The 21543-nt window shown below is 40.9% G+C and overlaps 2 protein-coding genes across 2 annotated transcripts in view; both read right to left on the reverse strand.

Moving 5' to 3' along the window:
* Positions 1-615: 615 nt before the first annotated feature.
* LOC145452318 (growth hormone secretagogue receptor type 1-like) overlaps positions 616-21543 on the reverse strand; it is a 28742-nt gene continuing 7814 nt past the window's right edge. Inside the window, exons 5-7 of the mRNA XM_080330524.1 lie at positions 2716-3036; positions 903-1031; positions 616-829 (exon numbers count right to left, since the gene is read on the reverse strand). Of these exons, the coding sequence (XP_080186650.1) occupies positions 661-829; positions 903-1031; positions 2716-3036 (619 nt within the window). The 3' untranslated portion in view covers positions 616-660. The remainder of the gene's footprint in view (positions 830-902; positions 1032-2715; positions 3037-21543) is intronic.
* Positions 7551-8116, reverse strand: LOC145452319 (5-hydroxytryptamine receptor 2B-like). The gene is made up of 2 exons (XM_080330526.1): positions 7986-8116; positions 7551-7736 (listed from the first exon to the last, which is right to left on the reverse strand). The coding sequence occupies exons 1-2, from the start codon at positions 8073-8075 to the stop codon at positions 7551-7553; spliced, it is 276 nt and encodes a 91-aa protein (XP_080186652.1). The 5' UTR covers positions 8076-8116.

The following is a 21543-nucleotide window of genomic DNA, read 5'->3' on the forward strand; positions in this document are numbered from 1 at the left end:
GTAATCAGCGCACGAAAATTGACTAGATAGTTATCACTTTGGCCAGATAGCAAAAATCATGTCGAACAGTGTCATATGCGGCTTGTTGATGTAATTACAAAATTATTACATCCTGTAAAATATTGGTGTCAGTCGATAAGTTTTTCAAGTTTTAAATGGGATATACTTTCGTTGTGCAATGTTCATCATACTCCGTCAATGCTCCAGTGCTGGACACGTCATCATCAAAAGGTTCACGTTTTCGTTCATTCCACAGCGGCTACGTAAAGGCGACGCAGAAACACCCGATTCGTACAAATGTAAACAACGTTATTGAACAGAAGGGTTTATCAATCGCTTCATTACAGAGGTGAATATGATATTGCGCACCAAGATCTGGAATAGTTTGAATAGCGAGTTTCGGCAAGGATTTCACCATCTCCCAAATCACACCACGCAAGAACGCTGATGATCCAACCTACACAGTTTATGTTCGGTCTTTAGTAACCTACAATTAAACCACTCGCATTTCCGTCATTTCGTATACGCCGTAGCTTCAGAATTGTTCCGCGCAGTTGAACGCTATTCGATACATAGCTTCGAATCGATATTTGTAACGCAAATCCTCGGTAATGAGATGACATCATATGCCTTACGTCTTCAAGGTACCGCCGAGGATCGTTAAGTTACGGTACTCGCCACCGTTTTTACGTGATAAAAATCCGCGTAATTGCTTTCGCGTCGTGGGCTGGTTCCGGATTCCAAGGCAGTGCTGTTCTTCTTCGCGCCCTTACGCTTACCTTTTCTTTCGTTTTCGAAATCCACTTCTGCCGTAGATCGACACCCGTTCCTGAATTGCACAGAAGAGTAAAATTAACAATATTACACCTATTATAGCATCACAGGTAAGAAATTAGAGTTACCAAATAAAACGCAGCACACGTTTAGATGATTCCCTCATGCGCTCTGATGATACGTTGTAAACGATGGGATTTATGCACTCGGATGTGCGCAGTGCGAAGTAACACCCCATATGAACCCAGTAATCCAATCTGGGAAGAAAAAATTAGATCGCACAAGTTTTGACTAGAGCCCGACCGATATCGGTGCGCCCACTTGATAGAATTTGATAGAAATATCGGTATCGGCCATTTGAGGTAAAATATCGGTAATTTTCGTGAAGTCACAACAAATTCTTGTATGGGAGTCACATATCTGTAATCATATTCATATAACGTACAAGTGTCCAGATTAGGGATTTAAAACAAATGGTGTTTTAAAACACTTTGTTTGAAACATGTTTTAAATATTGTTTCAAAAATTTACCATTTTAAAAAGACAAACATGTTTTTTTTCTTCAAAGGTTGTATAATCATGCCATCATTGTGTAAATACTTTCGATTAAAACATGTAGTGTATGAGCCTAAGGACGATGTTTATTCGATATAGTCGACATACACGATATGGAATGGTTGGAACCCTGATACAGCTGATATAGCTGATACAGCTGTGATACGGCTGATAATGCTGCTACAGCTGATACGGCTATGATACAGCCATGATACAGCTGATACAGCTGATACGGCTATGATACAGCTATGATACAGCTGATACAGCTGCTGATACAGCTGACACAGGTGATACAGCTGATACAGCTGATACAGCTGATACAGCTGTATATCCGCAGAGCCCCGCTCATGGTACGCTGCAGCATATCTCAAGTGCTATGTGCAGCGTCGGTCCGAATTGAGCAACAGCAGATGTGGGTAAGTCGGGAGCGATCCTTACTCCATAAAACTCGTGAATGTTGTTTCATAGCTGGTGCAAGACTATTTGATGACAGATTTATTAAATTGGAAAAACATTACTCCCGCTTCGCGCGATATGTTACACTAAGGATTGTCACTTATCTGGCCTTGTCACGATTTCAAAACATTTCATGCCGGTTTAGCGTACCTAATCTTGTCTTCGCAGGAAATCATTTGCACCACACTGATTTCGGTAACAGGAACAGTGCCCGTCAGCACTTTTAAATTAGTGACCTCTGTTCCGGTCGATATAACTAAAGGTAGTGTGGTGATGGTACGCGAGTTCAGTAGAAATGTTCGAAATGGTTCGCGGATGCGACCATTTTGGGAAGCAATGTCTTATACAAATGTTGAAACCTGGCTAGCCGTGGTGGTACAGAAATTACGATTTTCTCTAGGTGCCATTGTGCGTGCTTGTCATGTAGTTGCATTCTCCAGAAACCAATGTTATTATTACAGGCTGCGGAAAGTAGAATGAAGCAGCGATGTGAAACTATTCAATCGTGGTCCTTCACCTGTAGTTAGGGTTGCACAACAATCCTCGTTTAAATCACGCCTGCTGTTTAAAACATGTTTTAAACGATAACTGTGTGTAACGCACGTATGTTGTAGGCTACTTATGAACTCTTCATTCCGAGGTAAAGAACTCACTGAAATTTTTGGGGCAGTGATCGGAGTGGAACTGATACATATGAACTCTTCATTCCGAGGTAAAGAAGGTATTGAAAATTTTTGGGCAGTGACCGTAGTGGAACAGATACGTGAACTTGGCAATTTCTTGATTCCTCATATATCTTTTTTGTCTAGGAAACTGAATCTTGTGAGCAGAGACAAACCACACCATAAACATGTTCTCCACATGTGTTCTGTTTTAAACAGCTGTATTTTAAATGCTCTTCCACTCCCTCTTTAAATGCTCTTACACTACCTGTAGTCCACACCGACTGAGCGGATCGTCCACATCATATATACAAGGTTCGGTATGTATCCAAATAAAAATGACGCCGAAATAAGGGCCAATTGCGCGATCGCTTTACGTTCTAAAAAGTGATATGGCATGTATGTGATATGCGTCGGAAAATCCTTCCCTTTCTTGTTTATACCTGTTTTCTGTCTGCTTCGGGACTCGAAAGCTTCGTTTCCGATGAGTTTCTTGGTGATGAGAACCGACATCGTTAGCAAGACTGCCATCGGAAATAACATGAAAGTACTGGACGAGAAAGTGTAGTAGATACGTAGTCGGTTCACCCTGTCAGAAAGTCGACAGCTATTAATTCAATATTGATATGCATTATGCATTCATGGGATAGTAATGAACATGGCAAAAATTTACCCTCATAGTTGAATAAGTTTTATATTATGTGTATGATTTACAATTTCCGTCGAAAACCTTTTTACGAAGACGCTATATGTCAAATTGTCAATGTTTCCCACCAGATTGACATCACGCCGGAGGAAATGAAATTTCGTACGGAATGCTTTAGAGCAGGGGTCACAAACCCTTTTGAAGGCAAGAGCTACTTCTTGAGTACTGATTATCGCGAAGGACTACCAATGACTCCTGCTTTTACCCTTGTTTGGTAAATTTCTTCACTTTGGCATTCAGAGCACTAGGCAGGGCTGCCTCTCCTTACCAAGAAAACATAACTCTTCCCGGGAGACTCTCGCCAGCATCTCCGAGTTTAGTCGCCTTGCCACACTGGACACCGAAGCGCAAATCTCCTGGTCGAGGCTTGGGAATATTAACCACAATCCCTTTCAAACTCAACGGAAGCGAAGACGAGCAACGCCCCCGATCGAAAACAGCGTTCGCATATTCATCAGGGTAGACTTACCCATGCTTAACTGCTGTTCACATGGAACCCTTCTCCACTTCGACCTTCAAAGCTCTCATTTGAATATTTACTGGTGTCACGAAGGGAGAATCATTTGGTCCTTACGGGCGACATGACGCCCGCGAGCACCGCGTTTGTGACTACTGCTTTAGAGTATATTAAACCACTACAGGGTCCGGAAACGATTAAAAAAAATACAGAATAATACATTTACGCATATATAGTCTCATGGTTTTTCGAACATCGCACTCGTGAATCAGATTTAGGGACGTCTAGGTATATTCCAAAGGGAATCATCGGTGTGGAAATGATTAGCAAATCGTAACAGCACTTATGCCCTTCCTCTGAAGTTATGATCGAGCACGACGGCCATCTCGCCTTATCGCCGCCAGTCGTACTTCTATCCTCAGCCTGGTAAAACGTGGAAAACACAATGCCCCCGAACGTCAGAGTGACTGTCCACACCGACAATATCCAAATCTTCACTTTTCTAGAGCAATTGCTGTATTGTACACTTATTAGATTCAGTGGATGAAAATGGACTTATACCTTTTAGATATCCTAGCGTGAGCGTGCGGCCAGCATAGTCCAATGTATCTCCATATTGCAAAGGATGCAATATGCACTGAGGTGCAGTATGACGTAGATTCGTCGGCAAACCAAAACAACTTGCACGAGAAATCGCCCCAAAGCCAATTTTGGTAACCAAAGGTTCTGCAAAGTTACAAGACGGTATAGTTCGGGGGTCTAATTCGGTATGAATATTTTCATATTTCCAGTGTCATTGTGCTCCAGGAGTGGCCAACCCGCGGCCCGCGAGGTAATTGTCAAAATTGGTTACAGTATCAAAAATGTATTCCCGAGATAGTTTATTGTGAACTTGCAAGGTCAACCATACATTTGTTAGCCTGGCAGTCAAATTTGGGGTGGCCATGACTAAAATATCAGTTTTGACGCATTGGCGTAGCCACGGGCCGCCATATTTTTCGTAGATCTTCCTACATTACCACAAAAGAGAATATTTCTCATCAGAATTCAACTTGAAATTTTTTTTCGCTCTTCACGTGATTTATTGTCACTCGATGAATGATAGATGCATATTGGCCGAAACCTTCGATATTTGATATGACCGTGGGGCTGTTTAGTCCTGTGTTTGCAAACTAAGTCCATACGTATACAGAGGCTACTCCCAATACATGCACGTAACAATACTATTGACCGAATTCAGTTATTTACTTTGAAAATTTTTAGTTCATAAATGCGTACTTGGTTTTCAGGACAAAAATGTCATCGATTTTGATCAGTAGTAAATTAAGTCAAGTTTTCCGCGTTACCAAATCAGGATCGCCCCAATCGGACGACTAAAAAAAGTTCATCAAAATTCAAGTGGCCCCCGCAATGATTCGTAAATTACATGTGACGCTGTAACCGAGAAGGTTAGCCTCCTGCTATACACGATCTGAAATTTCTTGACTTTGTAACCAATATTGATTCCTGCCGTCGATGCGCTTTTCTAAGGTGTGGTTTATGGAGAAGCCGGCTACGTGACGGGTCAATATCTTGGAAGACGAACAATGAACCACCTCACGGCGATCCCTAATTTCGTTAACCAAAACGGACTTCGATAAAACTTCCTTTACCCCTCGGTTCGTGAGTCACCCCCTAATCATGGAAACTGGCTGGTAGATAACATCTTATTTCGCTTCCAATCTGGGCACTGCCGTTTAAACGCCCATTTGTTTAAGATTGATTTAATATCGCTTGATTATTACACTGTCGTTTAAATTTGAGGACCTTTCTGATTTGACGTACATTCAGGCTAAACCACCAGAATTTATATTTTCACGGGGTCAAATTTTTCAGGCTATTGATTCTGTTAAAGTCGCCAACACTGAGTTTTGTTACAGTGTAGACACTTCTTTTTGTATATAGTTACTGTCGCTACCCCGAATCCGTGTATCATTTTTAATTAGTTGTCTAAATTATGATTTTCATCGCAGATTTCTTATCGTTAAATGTGCCCGATTAAAAGTGAATTTTTATATTGCCAATTTGCTGATTGATTCTTGCATGACTCCTTATGTCGTTGAATTTGTGTTATTGCGGAACTGCAATTTCTAACTCGAGTGTATTATGCTATACTGAAATTTGATTAGTGTTATCGTGTAACTGCCTTTGATGACCTGAGTGTTTCCACTTCATTCCGATATTTTGTCATTATTTCATACGTGTACACTGTTTGTGTTGAAAAAGGGCGTCAGGCGATAAGCGCCCGCTCTTTTCTTTTAATAAACAACAAAAACAACACCAGTCCGATAATTTCACTTTGCTTCCTTATAGCTGCCGACTTTTAGCTCGGGCCACTTTCGTTTTTGGCTGTTGTAAGACACCAATTTTGTGGATCGGATTGCGATGAGGAGCCTAGATAAACCTCCAACACTTAGATGGGAATTCTAGAGTTGACCTCAGTCGGACTAGAACCCCAACCCATCGCTCATCGCTGCTGCACATCTGTGGAACAGAAATCCCGCAGCAGGTGAGCGCGCAAGCTTCCGTTGCAATAATCACGACCATTGCCGCCTGATGCTATATACCAGTGGTCGGGAACCTTTTTCGACCGAAGAGCCATATTGGACCGATATTTTCAATTGTAACTCCCAAAGAGCCATACATGTCAATCAACTGTTATGTCACAATTGAACATCCGCGACGTATTGGTAGCACTAATATATGGGATTCGTAGTGTACGCCATATTTTTCTGCCCACATAGGTAGGCGGAGCCAAACATCGTCGATATAGCAATACATACCCACCGTGTGACAGATCAGTGACGTGCCGTTATGGGAAGGAAAATGAGGCTGCAGTGCCTCAGATTTAGAACATTTTTATTCCCAAAACCACGGAATTTTTATATTTATTGTTCGTAAATAAAGCGCAATGGACAGGTAAGGCTCAGATGAGGCACAGACGGGCCAATTAAGCCTCACCTGTGTTTAACAGCGCAATTTATCGTAAATAGCTTAGAATTTATGATCACAGATATTAATGAAATGTACTTGTCGCGTTGATTCGAGAAATCCAAGTATTTATCGACTTCTACAGTATTCGGCGTAACGTAATGTGGCGTTACACACCTACATTTTTAAGGCAGTGCTAGAAAGCTACTAACCAATCAAGACAATGGATGGCTATGGCGTTGTTTTTAATTTGAATTTTCAATTGTGAATGTCACTTCCAAGTCATTTTATTTCTCGGCGTAGATAAGGAAGACAATGTGTATTTGAAAACTGCATTGTCCTACAAGTATCGCCATGTCTGCTATTTTCTTTAATCAATCAAGGTATCGTGCGATCCAAGATTTCCAGGCGCGCGATGCTGGTTAGATCGAGTTCGCGAGTGGTGTTAGTCGCCGGTGCGACAGCAACTTAAATTTGGGGATTTTGAAAAGAGGGTGGTACGAGCCCCTAACCCTGGATACTCCACTGTCTTGACCTCTAAAAGACATGTTTATGCTTATACGGCAATAATTATTCTCGCCGTCGTGAAAATTCACCTACGAGTTGCTGGAATATTGATAAATTACGTACAAAATTGAAATTTTCTCAAAGAGCCATATCTTATACCCAAGAGAGCCATATATGGCTCGCGAGCCATAGGTTCTCAACCACTGCTATATACCATACGATTATAAAGTATACAAATTTTCAGCATGAATATATTTATATATCCAAGACCGCAAGTATAGGTATAAGATTCATTAGACTACATTACGATTACCACGCTTTACGAAACAAGTCATCAATCCATAAAAATGACTGATCGTAACAACGTAAGATTTTGAGTCCGTGTTTCTTCCCAGTTGGGAGATAAACAGCAACACTAACTTTACATCCGTCAATACGGCGGGATTGCTAAAACATGAACGGCTCACCTTCGGTACAGCCACAGCGGGGATGCAATCATGCCTGAAATCAAATCAGAAATCGCCAAGCTTAAAATGAAGAGGTTGCTCTTCTTTTGCATCTCCTTGTACATCCTTATCGCCAAAATGGTCAGTATATTCCCGAATGTGCTCCATAAACCCAATATGACTATGAAAACAGCCACCCCCACCTTGAGGGTGTACAGACAAATTACTAGCAGAATCAATGATTGTATATTACCAATTATAGTGACGGTCGACACATGACTTGCAATCGTAGTGAATGGACTACTTTATAATAGCCCAATATGGCAAAGTTTTTCTCAATATTTTTGGATTTTATTGATACTAAACCGGACAGATTCCCTTAAGGCTATGCATCTGCAGATACAGATCACTTCCATTTGATCATGGTATCCGAGCTGTTGATCAGACCTTACCTGGGCCTCGTAAGATGCTGGGTGTGGTTTGGTGTATTCTGCCAGCTCCGTTGTTTCATTTCCGGCATCGAAAGTGCTGGTTGCATTCATTCCAAGCCGATACCTATTATCGTTGCAGTGTGACGGAATTTCGGTTTATTTACTAGTGAACTTACGTCTTTACGCAAAAAATACAGTAATAGCCGATTTGAGTGCATATGCATTCTGCAAATATCAAAGATAACAAATGACCGTACGGCCATGCTCTTCTAGAGCCGGTTTAGTACGGGCCATTCGCTAATCTAAATTACGCAGTTTGAACAAAAAGGATTCTGAATTGCTATGATAGATTATTACGATAATTTTATGTTTTACGAAACAATAAATGTCTGTCTGTTATTATCGTATGTTTCTGTGATATAGAAACTGGAGATCGCAACCTTACACGAGAAAAGCCCCGAAGGTGTCGTTTTGGATATTTGGCTTTTGGCTGTGGCTTGATTTCTGTCACAATGCACGACTATGATTGACACGGACAATGCATTCAAATTGACACAGCGATGAAGACAACAGTTGAACTATCGTACAGGTTGTACGGAGAGACATTCTGTCAAGAACTGTGACTCATATTTTTAATCTGATATAATCGATAGAGTAATGTGATGTACACAGGTTTATCTTCGTAGCAATACGACCAATAATAGCAATAAATATTTTATATTTTACGCGGGAAACTTTTTGCAACGCCAGATGGCGAAATGAGATCTCAATTGATCATTTGCAAGTTGTATTTTGTAATGGTGCGATGGTGTAATGGTGCGATGGTGCGAACCCCTGCAAGGTTCTATGACAACGCGAACGTAAACACGAACGTAAGACGTCATGTGGCGTCATATTTATAATTCCAACTCTCCATTTCCGTAAAGTAATATATTAATGTGCACGATTCCTAGCGACGACTCAGACCACATTTTCCCACAATGCTAAGGTATACAGGCCACTATCAACTCGAACTCTATCTATTAGCTCGATCAACCAAATGCCACGTTAATGGATGATATGGATCATATAGTAGGGTTACCATATTTTGAAATCGGGAAAAGAGGACACTTTTTCAAAATTTTCAAACTCAGAGCACCTGAGGTAAATCCTGAAAAATGGTAACTTTTCCCACTGCTATGTCGGTCGGCTAAAAATAGCTCGGCGCCGGACATACAGTTTTTCTGTCACATTGTCAGGTGGTTGACTTAAAAAAAGGTCAACTTCCCGGCTCAGCTCCCGAAATACCCGCCGGATGCTGATTCACGGTATCTCAGTTGAATTTGGCCGTAAATTTGATCAAAATTCTCAAAGAATAGGACAAAATCTCAAAAAGGAGGACATTTTAAAAAACCTGAAAAAGAAGGACAAATCCTCCTAAAGGAGGACGTATGGTAACCCTATCATAAAGGGAGATGTTTGCATGCAGTAGGTCTAATCATGATAAAATGCAGATGTGTTTATCTAACGCATGAAACGCGATCAATAGCGATATGCCTCTCTATACCAGGGGTTCAAAACCTAGGGGTCGTTTCCCTACTCTCTAGGGGTGGCGGAGATGAAAATGAAATACCAATGACTATTTCAAGAATGCCAATTACCCAGATGCTATCAGCGACTCATTTCTGAAAATTTAAGCTCATTGAAAAAAACGACCTTCGAGGAATGCGAACCCGGCAAGCAAGGTATCATAGATCAGTCGAAGCGTCATTTTAAAGCGGCACCTAGGCTACTATAAGCACGGTTGGGGTCCGGCCAACCCTATAGATATCTAAGTGTCGAATGCATAGAAATCAATAGAAGAGAATTTCATCCTCCAAGACAACTACATCTGCATACGTTATCTTTGTTTCCCTATTAGGAAGATCGCATATGTTTGCATTTCCAACACGCAAGAAATGATACCGTTTAAAAATGCAACCACTTTCATCTAAACGTTTTGAACTATACCATCCCGCAATTTACCATCTACCTATCGTATCATAATCAAGCAGGACATGGCATGTCCTAATCTGGAAAAGTGGTCTCTGACTTTTTTGAGCGTTAGGCCTGTTTTAGCAGACCGCCGTTGAAGCTTTCTCGACAAAAGACATGAAATATATTTTCCGCGTTTTAGAAATAGTATTTATATTTCTCCTTTAATTCGCAGTACCATTACTTCGAGTTCTTCTAATTAATTTCTGCTCTTTTGTCTGGAGAACATACATTTTGAAGTTTAAAACCAGGTGATTGCTTCTATTTTCCTGAAATAAAATTTTAGTACATGGCATTTTTACGATGAGTCATATTTTTATTAACGCATACCAATCGCGCAAAGTGTTAACACCGTATACGATAGAGAGAGAGACGATTTATTTTCGCCTGCACCTTCGAGATGCTGTGACGATGGAGATGCGATACGACCTTTAAGATACCGTTTATGCGGATCGCACGATCATCACGTGAAGCTTGTAAATAAACATCCACTTGTTCTACAGGGATTCTATAGTAGACCTCGGTCGGAGTCGATTTCACTGCACTTTTGGGATGGAACATATCACTATACGCTTAACGCTATACTCTTCATTCCTGACCGTACTATGTATAACTAGGCTATAGTGTTCATATTTTATCCGGGTGCTAGCGTTTGCTTTTCGCCGGGATGAAACATACCACTATACGCTATACTCACAACTGTTGACTGTACTATGTGTATAAAATATATATTGTCTATATCTTCTGCGGGTTCTACAGAAACGTAGATCTGTCCGGTCAACCTTTTTCTCAATATTCAGGATGATTGTATGGGAGTTTTGCGATGTTAATCGATTGGACCGAATTCTATCCACTCTTCGTGTACATTTTTAATTAAATTCATCTTCAGCGCTCTTAATTTGAATAATTAATCAAACGAATATGGAAGAAGCCTACTATACATCCGCTAAGCAGATTGAAATCAATGGGATTCGTAATTGACGACATTGCTGAAATTTTCTCAGGAGTGATTAACTGTAACCGCATGTGAGCTCTATGACAGAATATTAATTTACAACAGGGGTCTCAAACTCAAATTTGCTCGCGGGCCAATTTCCTAGTTTCAGATGACGTTTTACATCAGGGGCGGGCATCTTCTCCGGTCGGCGGACAGGATATGGGAAAATGAAGTACTTGGCGGGCCGGATTACAGAATATATACATTAATCGCGTATTTATCCACATATACAAGGAATAAATCATATTTAATGTAAACTTTAAGTTTATAGCATAGATGCTAAAGCGGTATTTAATGGATTTATCAACAATTGCTCTTGAAGTCAGTCATCAGACATCTGTGATCGGTCAAAGTTGTCAACGAGTTCTGTGAACTCAACTTAAATCTCGCCGCCGTCGTAGACACAAGCCGGGTGATGCAGCTCTGCGTGATTACAGATATTGCACTATTAATTCGGTGTAATCGCTTGCATTATCCTCCGCTTGTAGCCAGGAATTATATCACGTAAAGATCAACGTGAAAACCCTTGTGTGGGAATGGAAGAATGCACTCGACATCCAAAATGATTATGCCCAAAATATTGACCAACGCATCAACGATATAAGAAGTAAAGTATACCGAAAAATTTAAGCGAGCCCTCTGAACGCTCCGATAACACGCGATAAATCGTATCGTATTTATCGACCTACAAAACCCAACCAACCCATCCACAACCTATCCCAACCACCCTAACCTCCCATCCCATCCCACTTTACTCCGTCCCCTAAATCCTTCCCCAACCCATCTACCCCCACCCCCGAACCCCACCACCACTCCGCACCGAATACCCAACACACAACCGAAACCATACATCGAACATGACGACTGCAAAACTTAATATGAAAAACACATGCAAACGAGCGCCAACCTACCGGCGGCCCCTACTACGACCGCGACTACAAATCAACATCGACTGCTGCGATGAGATGAACCGAGCGACTACGAACGCCAACTAACGACGACTTCTACTACGACCTCGACTACAAATCCGATTCGGCAACGGCTGAGACGAAATGACCCGATGATGAGGAAAGATTTTCTTCTATGAAATTATTGCTATTTTATGTACATACTTGAATAAAAATCACTAAGATGGAGTAAGCGATGATATTATCTGAGTCGGCAAGCCATATAGGCGATTGGAACGACAAGTGGATCATATTATTCAATATGATAGACTTGCATCGGAGTATGCAGTGCAATAAATTTGGCCCCTATCGCCATTCATGACTAATAGCGAATGTAATTTTGGAATTCTGCTTTTTTTAGCGCTGTCGGAAAATACCAGTATACGTATGAATTTTCTTGTGGATATGCTATATATGTGGTTAACAGCTCAGCCAATGGACATCGGGACTTGTTAAACATTCCGAATGTCGCACAAAGTCGATGTCATAGCACAGGGCCGGCCAACCCGTGGCCCGCGAGAAGGTTTTGAGTCGCCCGCAAGGTAATTTTCGAAATTAGTAATATTATTAACAATGGATTGCCCAGATTGTGAACTTGCAAGACCAACCAAAAATTTGATTAGTCAGGTCAAAACACTTACGATGGGACGACTAAAATATCAGTTCCGACACATTGGCAGATCCCTGGCAGTCACATTTTAGGTAGATCTTCGTACATTACAATAAAGCAGAATATTCTGCGGTACAGATTTATCTAAAGTAAAAATAGTCTTCACGCTTCCCGCTATATGTTGTCACGCGATATCTTGTTTTGAAATATAGTTTCACCTCTCCTGAAAATGAAAGAACGCCAAATGTACCACATTGCGTCTAACCATATTCGCAATTACGAGATGTCGTCCAACATGCAACCATGCGTTTGCGCTCGCAGAAAGACCGTCGCCAATGAAATCTATAGGCACAAAATGATTGACGCAGCATCTTGGCCGAAGCTTTCGATATCGGTATGTCCAGGCGCCGAATAGTGCAATCCTTGCGAACTTATCCCAGCGATGTACAGCAGACCCGCAATATACTCAAGTAACAATATTATTGACCTATAAGCGTTGAAAAATTTTCGCGCGGCTAGTGGCCCGCGCGCTGGTTCGTCAGTTGGATGTGGCCCTTGGGCCAAAAAGGTTGGCCACTCCTGATAGCATAACCCATTTCCGGCTTCCGCCTCATCATTGAAAAGAGTCGATGCCGTTACAATGCTCAAAATGCACAGTACTTCTCGGAAAATGGTGGTACTTAGTTACATATTACGTTCGCCTCAAGTGACTACTTCACAGAGGTGGTCAAAGTAGTCAATAAAGCTACTCAAGTAGAAGTAGAATTGGCGACGAAAAAATCTACTCAAGTACGAGTAGAAGTACTTTTCCATAAGCAACCTAAAACTACTTGAAGTAGAAGTAGAATTAACTGACTTTAAATCTACTCAAGTAAGTAAGTAGTTGTGAAAACGATCATAATTCGTTCACATGGATTGTCAAAAGGTGCAAATTGAGCAATGCGAAAGGTGTCGAACTTGATTCAAATTGATGTATACCAGGAGGTATCCAATTTTCGACGACATAAGCATTCGTCCGCATCATGGGATAAAAATGATAGTATTGATATGGAAATGCGATACTAATCCTATGTTTAATCGAACAGCCCGATTTAGAAAATATTATGGTATGGCGCCCTCCCCCATATTATAAGGCCCGTGGTGTAGTCGAAGAGCAATAAGGAGAAGTTGTATAGGATACGGTGTGAGCACTTTGCGCGATTAATAAACGTGAATAAAATATATGGTGGATCGTGAAAATGCCATATTGTGTTGCTTTATTTCTGGAAATTAAAGGCATTACTACACTTGCTTTTGCGGAACCACACCAACCCGCTACCCAAATTATATTCACCGATACTTTCGTGAAATCATACTGGCTACTCCGTTTCCACTGAGCGCAAAGCGCGACGAAATTTCTGGGCTTTACTCAACTTTTATGAAAAATTAATGTTGATACTCCGTCAAAACAGCCCCGAAATTCCTCAGGCTATCTTCCTGATTAAAGGATTAAACTACTTCTACTTGACAAACTGAAAATAGCGAAAAGTAAGTGAGTAGATCACAAAAAATTACGAAGTAGAAGTAGAAGTGGCGAAAATCAGATCTACTTGAGTAAGTACCAGAAGTAGAGGGAAACTACTTGAGTACTTCGAAAAAGTAGAAGTACTTCGTTACTGACCACCTCTGCTACTTCAGATAATATTGCTTAGTACGACGACGCCGTTACCCAACAAACAAGCGAAGAGTAATGCTGTGGCTTAACGCAAGCTTCTCTATTTCACGAACAGTCGAACACATGCATTAGTTAGGCGACGCGTGATGGGTCACGGTTCATACGTCTTAAAAGCCAAGAGCCAAGTGTGCCTAGGTACAACAGGTAAAACAATAGGAGTGAGTTACCGCTGGAGCCGTGTTTCTTAACCTTTACTAGCCTGGTGAAGGCTTGCGCTACTATGCAAGCCTTCGGCGAACCCCAAATTTTCGTTGATTCACACAAATGAAAACATAGCAAAAAACACATAAATTACATTGCTATAGAATACTGGTGCACTAAATGACCTGTGCATCAACAGTGTAAAAGAACAAAACCATAAAACGTGACTATCAACAAACACTATAATGAATGAGCAAATCAGTGTGACTGTTGCTCATCCAGAGACCAGTACAGAAATTCAATGCTTCACCTTGGATAGTGTCTCGCAGCAGCATGATAAGAATTGCTCAATTGCGTATTACATACAGCGACGCCCCTTGGTTCGTTTGAATACCAGTTAAAAACGACTGCGCTAGAGTGAAAGTCGTACTCGTACAACTTAGTAATATTAATTAATAAAATCGTGGCGTGGTACTTAAAGGGATGGTGTGAACCCCTGAAAGGTTCAGGTCGTGTGAACGCGAAACTTTTTGAAAGGCTCTGAGTGAACGCGAACGTGAACCTCGTGACGTCACGTGACGACATATTTCTAATTTCAACCCTACATCTCAGTGAAGATATATATATTAATGTACACGATACCTAGCGACTCGGGTCACATAATGCCACAATGCTGAAGTAGGCCTACATACTGACTTTTTAAAAGTCCCCAAATATATCAACTGGAGCAATCAAATGATATAATAATCGCATAAAATCAGCATCTTCCGTCGCTTAGCTAACAATTTCGACGATGACTTGCAAGGGAATATAAGCTTACGCCTTAACGGTCTAGGCCAGGCAGAACAATGTATTCGGCGTCTGCGTTTTGCTCCGTTGATATTGAGCCGGCATCCAACAAGTCGCTGCTGAAGAGATTCGGTGTCCTAAACATAGAAGATATGCGGAAACTAGAAATCGCCAAGTTTATGTATCAGTTCCACTGCGGTCGTTGCCCCGAATATTTCAATGACTTTTTTTTACCTCGGAATCAAAAGCGCACAGGTATAACACACGCGCGTCCACGTCGTCCAAATATCATATGATCGACGGAAAAGATCATCGCTCCATCAAATATGCCGGACCTGACGCGTGGAGCAGTATCCCGCCGGCCATCCGATAGTCGACGAGCATGTCCACGTTCAAGTCGAAATACAAGCAATTACTACTAAATGAATACTATAGTCCATCCTCAAGATTACCGGACCACGACTGACCTATCGATCTCGCCTTCCATGACATGCCGCCCCATTTCTGTCGCTTGCTTCTTCTATACTATCTTCTTTACTTTTCATTCAGTGTGCGTGCATGCCTCCTCTTTACATCGCCTAGGCCAAAGGTCTCAAACACGCGGCCCGCGAGACCATTTTGTGTGGCCCGCGACGGCCATTTGGATTTCCAATTATTCGACAATATTTATATGCTAATTTTTTTTTTAATTTGAGAACTTTCGCTCTAAATCTTTCAAAAATTACTCCAGAAGCCAGAAACTACGGATCGAACTTTACTATTACATCACTTTCAAAATTTACGACGCAGTGGTAGATTACCTATTACGTGACATTACTTGTTTATGATGGTTACACATGACCCGTTGATGATCCATACTGAAAATTGTGATTTGGACTTGGGCGCGACCTTTTGTAGAATTAGTCGAACTCGGACTCAATGGGTGATAAAATAAAAATAACTCGAGTTGAGTCGCGTCAATAAATGCAATCAGAGAAGGACTTTTGTGACGCGGAAAGCCGTGACTTGGCACAACCATACGGACGCAACAAACTATAAAACTGGTATGGAAAATAGTAAAATATCGAAAGGTCGTAGCTTGCGTTTCGTAGCTTATTTAGATATCTAATCAGGTCGGTATGGCAACCATTGGCATGAAGTTGCCCTCTTGATGTATAGTTGGTTACATCCGGTGTCATCTTGGGTATCTTTATCCATGGTATTATCGCCAATTAACTGTGGCGAGTGTAAAGTAGTCGTAGCCCACGCTTAACAGCTGTAACACAAATGGATTCTTCGGCGATTGGACATTTCTATTGCTATGGCACAGTAATCATTATATTCAAGTTGTTATTGATCTGTTCAAACATTCGAAAGTAAATCTAACGCTGATTTAATTTGACTTTGGAAATGACATTATCAATAGTCTAGTTATCAGGAGTATACTCTAGACCCGGATTAGGCTGTACTACTCCAATGCTCTGAGATCAGATCAATCTTTGTAAAATTCTAAAATTCTACCGGCAGTTGCAAAATTACAACGCGACAGCTTTTACGATGTCCTGATGCATTTGTACTCTGGCATGGTGTCTACGACTAATTATTTTGACAAACTATGCCAAGTACAGCAACAATGTTATTCAAATATCTAAAAATGTTATTTCTTTCGTGCATGGCGTGAATTCACAATAGCAAATCACATTTTTGCGATGCGTGTGGAATGCCAGTCTGCAAGGTCCCGTCAAATAAGGCATATACTTGAAAATACATCGAATTCCCCTATTATTGGTGCTGCGGCCCGCGACGCCATCAAAAAATAGGAAATTGGCCCGCGAGCACATTTGAGTTTGAGACCTCTGGCCTAGGCCAAGGTGGGCGTCTGATTCCATAGACTACTCCAAGTCGCATCGACACCTTCCTATCTTTTCATTGAATCGCATTTTGTGGTGTATTGAACTGATAAAATTGATAATAAACCAATGATCATGATGAGCCGAGTGTAAAGCGAGTTTTACCCCATTAACAAGTTAGACAGCAGTAGCCACGGATCGCACGGATTTGTTTTTATGTTACAATAAACGTATGAAATCGAGATGAACCCCGTCCGCGTGCTAGATTTTTTACATCGGACAACGATATCAATTTGATTGATTGGTTGAATAAGCATCATTCCCTGATTACCTACATGTAGGGTATTTCGCTCTTGATGTCGTGTGATTGCAGGTCAAGCTCACAGCAGAGAGTCACAAAATATTCACGAATAGAAAGCTGGATATTTCGAGCAAACTTTTAAAACAAAGCATGCAAAATTTTGGACATTGTCAAGGTGCATGCTCGTGTACCTCGTGTACCAAGGTTCGCTTGTGAACGTGAACCTCTAAATTTCCGAGGTTCCCACGCAGATCGCGAACGTGAACCTCACGTTCACACCACCCCTTGGCTTATAACAATTAAGATCTTTGGTAGCACAGCTAATAGATATTCGAGATCAAATTGGCATATCAAAAGCACTGAGTTTCCAGTTAGAATATCGACCTTCCCTACGTACGCCACTGCACTACCAGCAGAACAGAGGGCAAAATTTTACAACTTTTGCAACTTTTTTCACAGCTTCCGGCAGCTTCCTAACTACTCAGAAGCTATGTAGTATGGCGTTTTAAGGTGTTTGGAGGATTTTTATGTTGCAACTTTTTGCAACTTTTCCCAAATTTTTTCATGCAACTTTTTCGGTTTTTCATGCAAGTTTTTTCGATTTTTCATGCAATTAACTTTTTACTGCAAATATTTGGCACTATATGTGAATAGATCGGTCGATTATTTCACTGTCGTTTGAATTTGAGGTACTTTCTGAATTGACGTACATATTCAGGCTAGACCGCCGAAAAGTATATTTTTACTGGGTCAATTTTTTCAGGCTATTGATTTTGTTGAAGTCGCCAACACTGAGGCCCGTATTCAGAGACACGTCTCTAGCTCAAACTCAAGGCGTGCTCAACGGAGCAAAGGCCGAGTCCAGCTCGATTCTAGAGAGCGTTTGGTATTCTGTTAAGATGTCGAGCGTTGCTCGGTTTCGAGTCTTACTCGATAGATTTGACAGCTTCATGACTGCTTGCAGACGTCTGCGGTTTTTTTAATTACTCGCGATCTGGCAATCCGCGGGTTTAGTTGTGATGTTGGTTTCCTTCAATCACGTCAACACATTGTATTAGAATGTGTAGACACCGCTCACTAACAATTTAAGGACTATTTGACATACTAGTAGCCAAAGAAAATATTTTCAAATATTGAAACATCAGACTTCATCCTGAAGTCTTCAGGAATAAGCACAAGCTATTTATTGGATTACTGATGATGGGTAATGGTACCGCGTTGTTGATATTTCCGCCATACACAGGAACGGACGGTTTTATTACGGCATTGCGATGATCTAACATTACGTACATTCATAAAGCGCCAGGTCATTTACCATTGTGTATTGCATTTGTCCGCATCGCCGCGGATTCGGTTCTTGTTAGGATTGGAAGATCGCTATTGTAGACAACAGCTTGTAGAGCTTCTTGGAGGTACAGAACTTCAATATACAATTGAATAGTATATTCATATTGAAATGAACCCGAATATTTTCGGCTGACACTCGTCAGGGGTAATCGTCAGCAACTAGTAGAGAAATGGAAAGAACATTGTATATCAACAATCGTGTCACAAAATATGACGTCACCAGCATGAAATTTCGTGAATGAGAGAGCGTTCAATGTACTATTTTTAGGTGATACACGAACTCCTTTTGTTGACAGAGTTTTGGTTGGTGTATTTTGATAAAAGTCGACTCCAAGGCACACAAATGGAATTGTGAACGGCCTCGTCCAACGATTCGAAATCGGTCGTCTCGATAATTATTCGCACAACACACACAGCTTGTGTGTACTTTTTCAGTAACATTCATCCTCCATTCGTTTCTACACATCCTGATGCTACGTTTTATATTAAATGATAAAACAGAGCATTGTGAGGAATTAACCGCTTTTGCGAATCCATTGGAAACCTTTCTGATGAAAATGTCCGCCGATTTGGGAATAGCCAACGCAGCCAACGATGAAGCCATACGGCGCTAGAACATGATTCCCTCCTTAGAACAGTAGTATATTTTATAGTTGAAATTGTGAATTAAAGCACCAAACATGCTCACACCGCAATTTCTACAATATATTCACGGCCAAACCGTAAAAAAGGGAAAGAGAGGGAAAGGTCTTGACTCTGCCCACGGCTTGACTCGGAAAACGCTTGCTCAAACGCCACATTTCGAGATCGATTCCAACCTCAGATCGTCATTGAATACCATAACCACAAAAGTACAACTCGTAAGAGCGCCAAGTTCGACTCCAGTTGAACTCAAACTCGTTCTCTCGCTTCGCCTTCTGAATACTGATTCTTACGCAATGTTGACGCAAAATGAGTTTGAGCATTGAGTAAGGTTTCTTGAATAAGGACCTGAGTTTTGCTACAGTGCCTTGCATACGCAGTACGCACTGATTCGAGTATCTCATATCCAAATAATTCCAATAGTGCAAAATTTGTGAAAAATAAATGTTACTTTTTACTATAAGTAACTTTCCACGGATTTGACTGCAACAAAAACTTGCCCTAGTCATGATTCGTCTACTACTGAGCGTACCTATAATTCCCTCCGTCAAATGATGGACTAGACGTACGTGTCATCACGAATCATACGAGTCGGCAGTGTGTTGTGACTTCCACCTGACTCTTCAGAATGGCTCAGCGAAGACCCTGGGTTCGTTTGACCCCGAGTTAAGAACTACTGCGCTAGAGTGAAAGTCGCAAAACTTAATATTTATATTATTGGTAATATTAATTAATAGAATAATGGTATGGTGCTTATAACAATGAAGATCTTTCGCACCACAAGCTAATTAATTTCATCAACTAACATAAGCTAGTTCATAAATTTTGTAAAGCACAGAGGTGGTCAAAGTAGTCAAGAAAGCTACTCAAGTAGAAGTAAAAGTAGCGACGCAAAAATCTACTCAAGTACGAGTAGATGTAGTGCTATTAAAAGCAGCCTAAAACTGCTTGAAGTAGAAGTAGAATTGACTGACTTTAAATATACTTAAGTAAGTAAGTAGTGAAAACGATCGTAATTTGTTCGCATGGACTGTCAAAAGCTGCAAATTAAGCTATGCGAAAGGTGCAGAGCTTGATTTATATCGATGCATCCCAGGAGGTATAAATTATCGACAGCATGAGCATTCTTCCGCATCATGAGATGAAAATGATAGCATTGATATGGGAATGCGATACTAATCCTCTGTTAACTCGAACATCTCGATTTAGAAAATATCATGATATGGCGCCCTCCCCATATTACAGTGGTTCCCAACCGGTGTGCCGCGGCGCACTAGTGTGCCATTTACGTCTCTCAAGTGTGCCGCGAGCGATTTCTTCGAAACTTCCAGATTGTGAGCAAAATAATTCTAGTATATAGCAAACGATCAATAAATAATCTAAATCGAGCTTGATGTGAAGTTTGTACAATTCTCAAAGCCTCGCGCGGAAGCAGAGAAAGTTATTTTTCCGTCTTGCAATGGAATTGTCAATAAAATGTTTGTGACCAAAGTTGCAGCTGAATTGAAAACGATTCCCATGTCAAATGATACCATTCGTAGACGTATTTGTGACATGTTCAGAGATATTAGCATGTTTGGTAGACATCTTGGACCACCTAAATAAGACAAATTCCAGTATGCAAGCCAGAATGAAAACTGTTGCAAAATTAGAGAATTGAAAGAAATTCAAAATGTGGTCAGTACAAGCAGAAGCAGGACTTTGTACCATGTTCTCCCATTTCTCCGAAACGAATAACAGAGAAATCGTGCAATTATTTGTTCGGCATCTCAATTGTTTGCATGCAAAAATATACGCTTATTTTCCAACAGCAGTCATCGAAAACTATGGATGGGTAAGAAACCCATTTTTGCCACAAGAAACCCGTTTTATTTAAATCTCAAAGAGGAGGTATAGAGCTGATTGACATCGGTATTGACGGAAGCTTGAAGTTATGGTACAAAGAGATGGCTGTCGACGAATTTTGAATGAAAATCCGGAAGGAATATCATTGCATTGAAGAAAAGGCAATTGTGATTGTACTTCAATTTCCCACGCCGTAACTTTGCGTGACTGGATTTCCATTCTGGTCAACATAAAAGCCCAAATAAATAGGGGGGTTACTTGCTACTGAAGAAGAGATGAGGGTGATAATAGCATTCATATGTGCATGTGCATCCTGTGATCGAGACATTGACTGGATATGCGCTAGCAGTCGAGCGCAAATTTCGCACTGACTTTTGTTAGTAATGAAATTAAATAAATTGTTT

This window comes from Botryllus schlosseri, chromosome 12, assembly GCF_051294905.1.
Source record: "Botryllus schlosseri isolate E-star chromosome 12, Bs_hap1, whole genome shotgun sequence".
NCBI classification, from domain to species: domain Eukaryota; kingdom Metazoa; phylum Chordata; class Ascidiacea; order Stolidobranchia; family Styelidae; genus Botryllus; species Botryllus schlosseri.

What these genes read in the sequence shown, in the direction of transcription:
- LOC145452319 (XM_080330526.1), bottom strand. Translation starts at nt 8,075, where the DNA reads ATGAATGCAACCAGCACTTTCGATGCCGGAAATGAAACAACGGAGCTG. An exon ending in CAGCATCTTACGAGGCCCAG is followed by an intron (nt 7,737 to 7,985) that starts GTAAGGTCTGAT and finishes TACACCCTCAAG; the next exon opens with GTGGGGGTGGCTGTTTTCAT.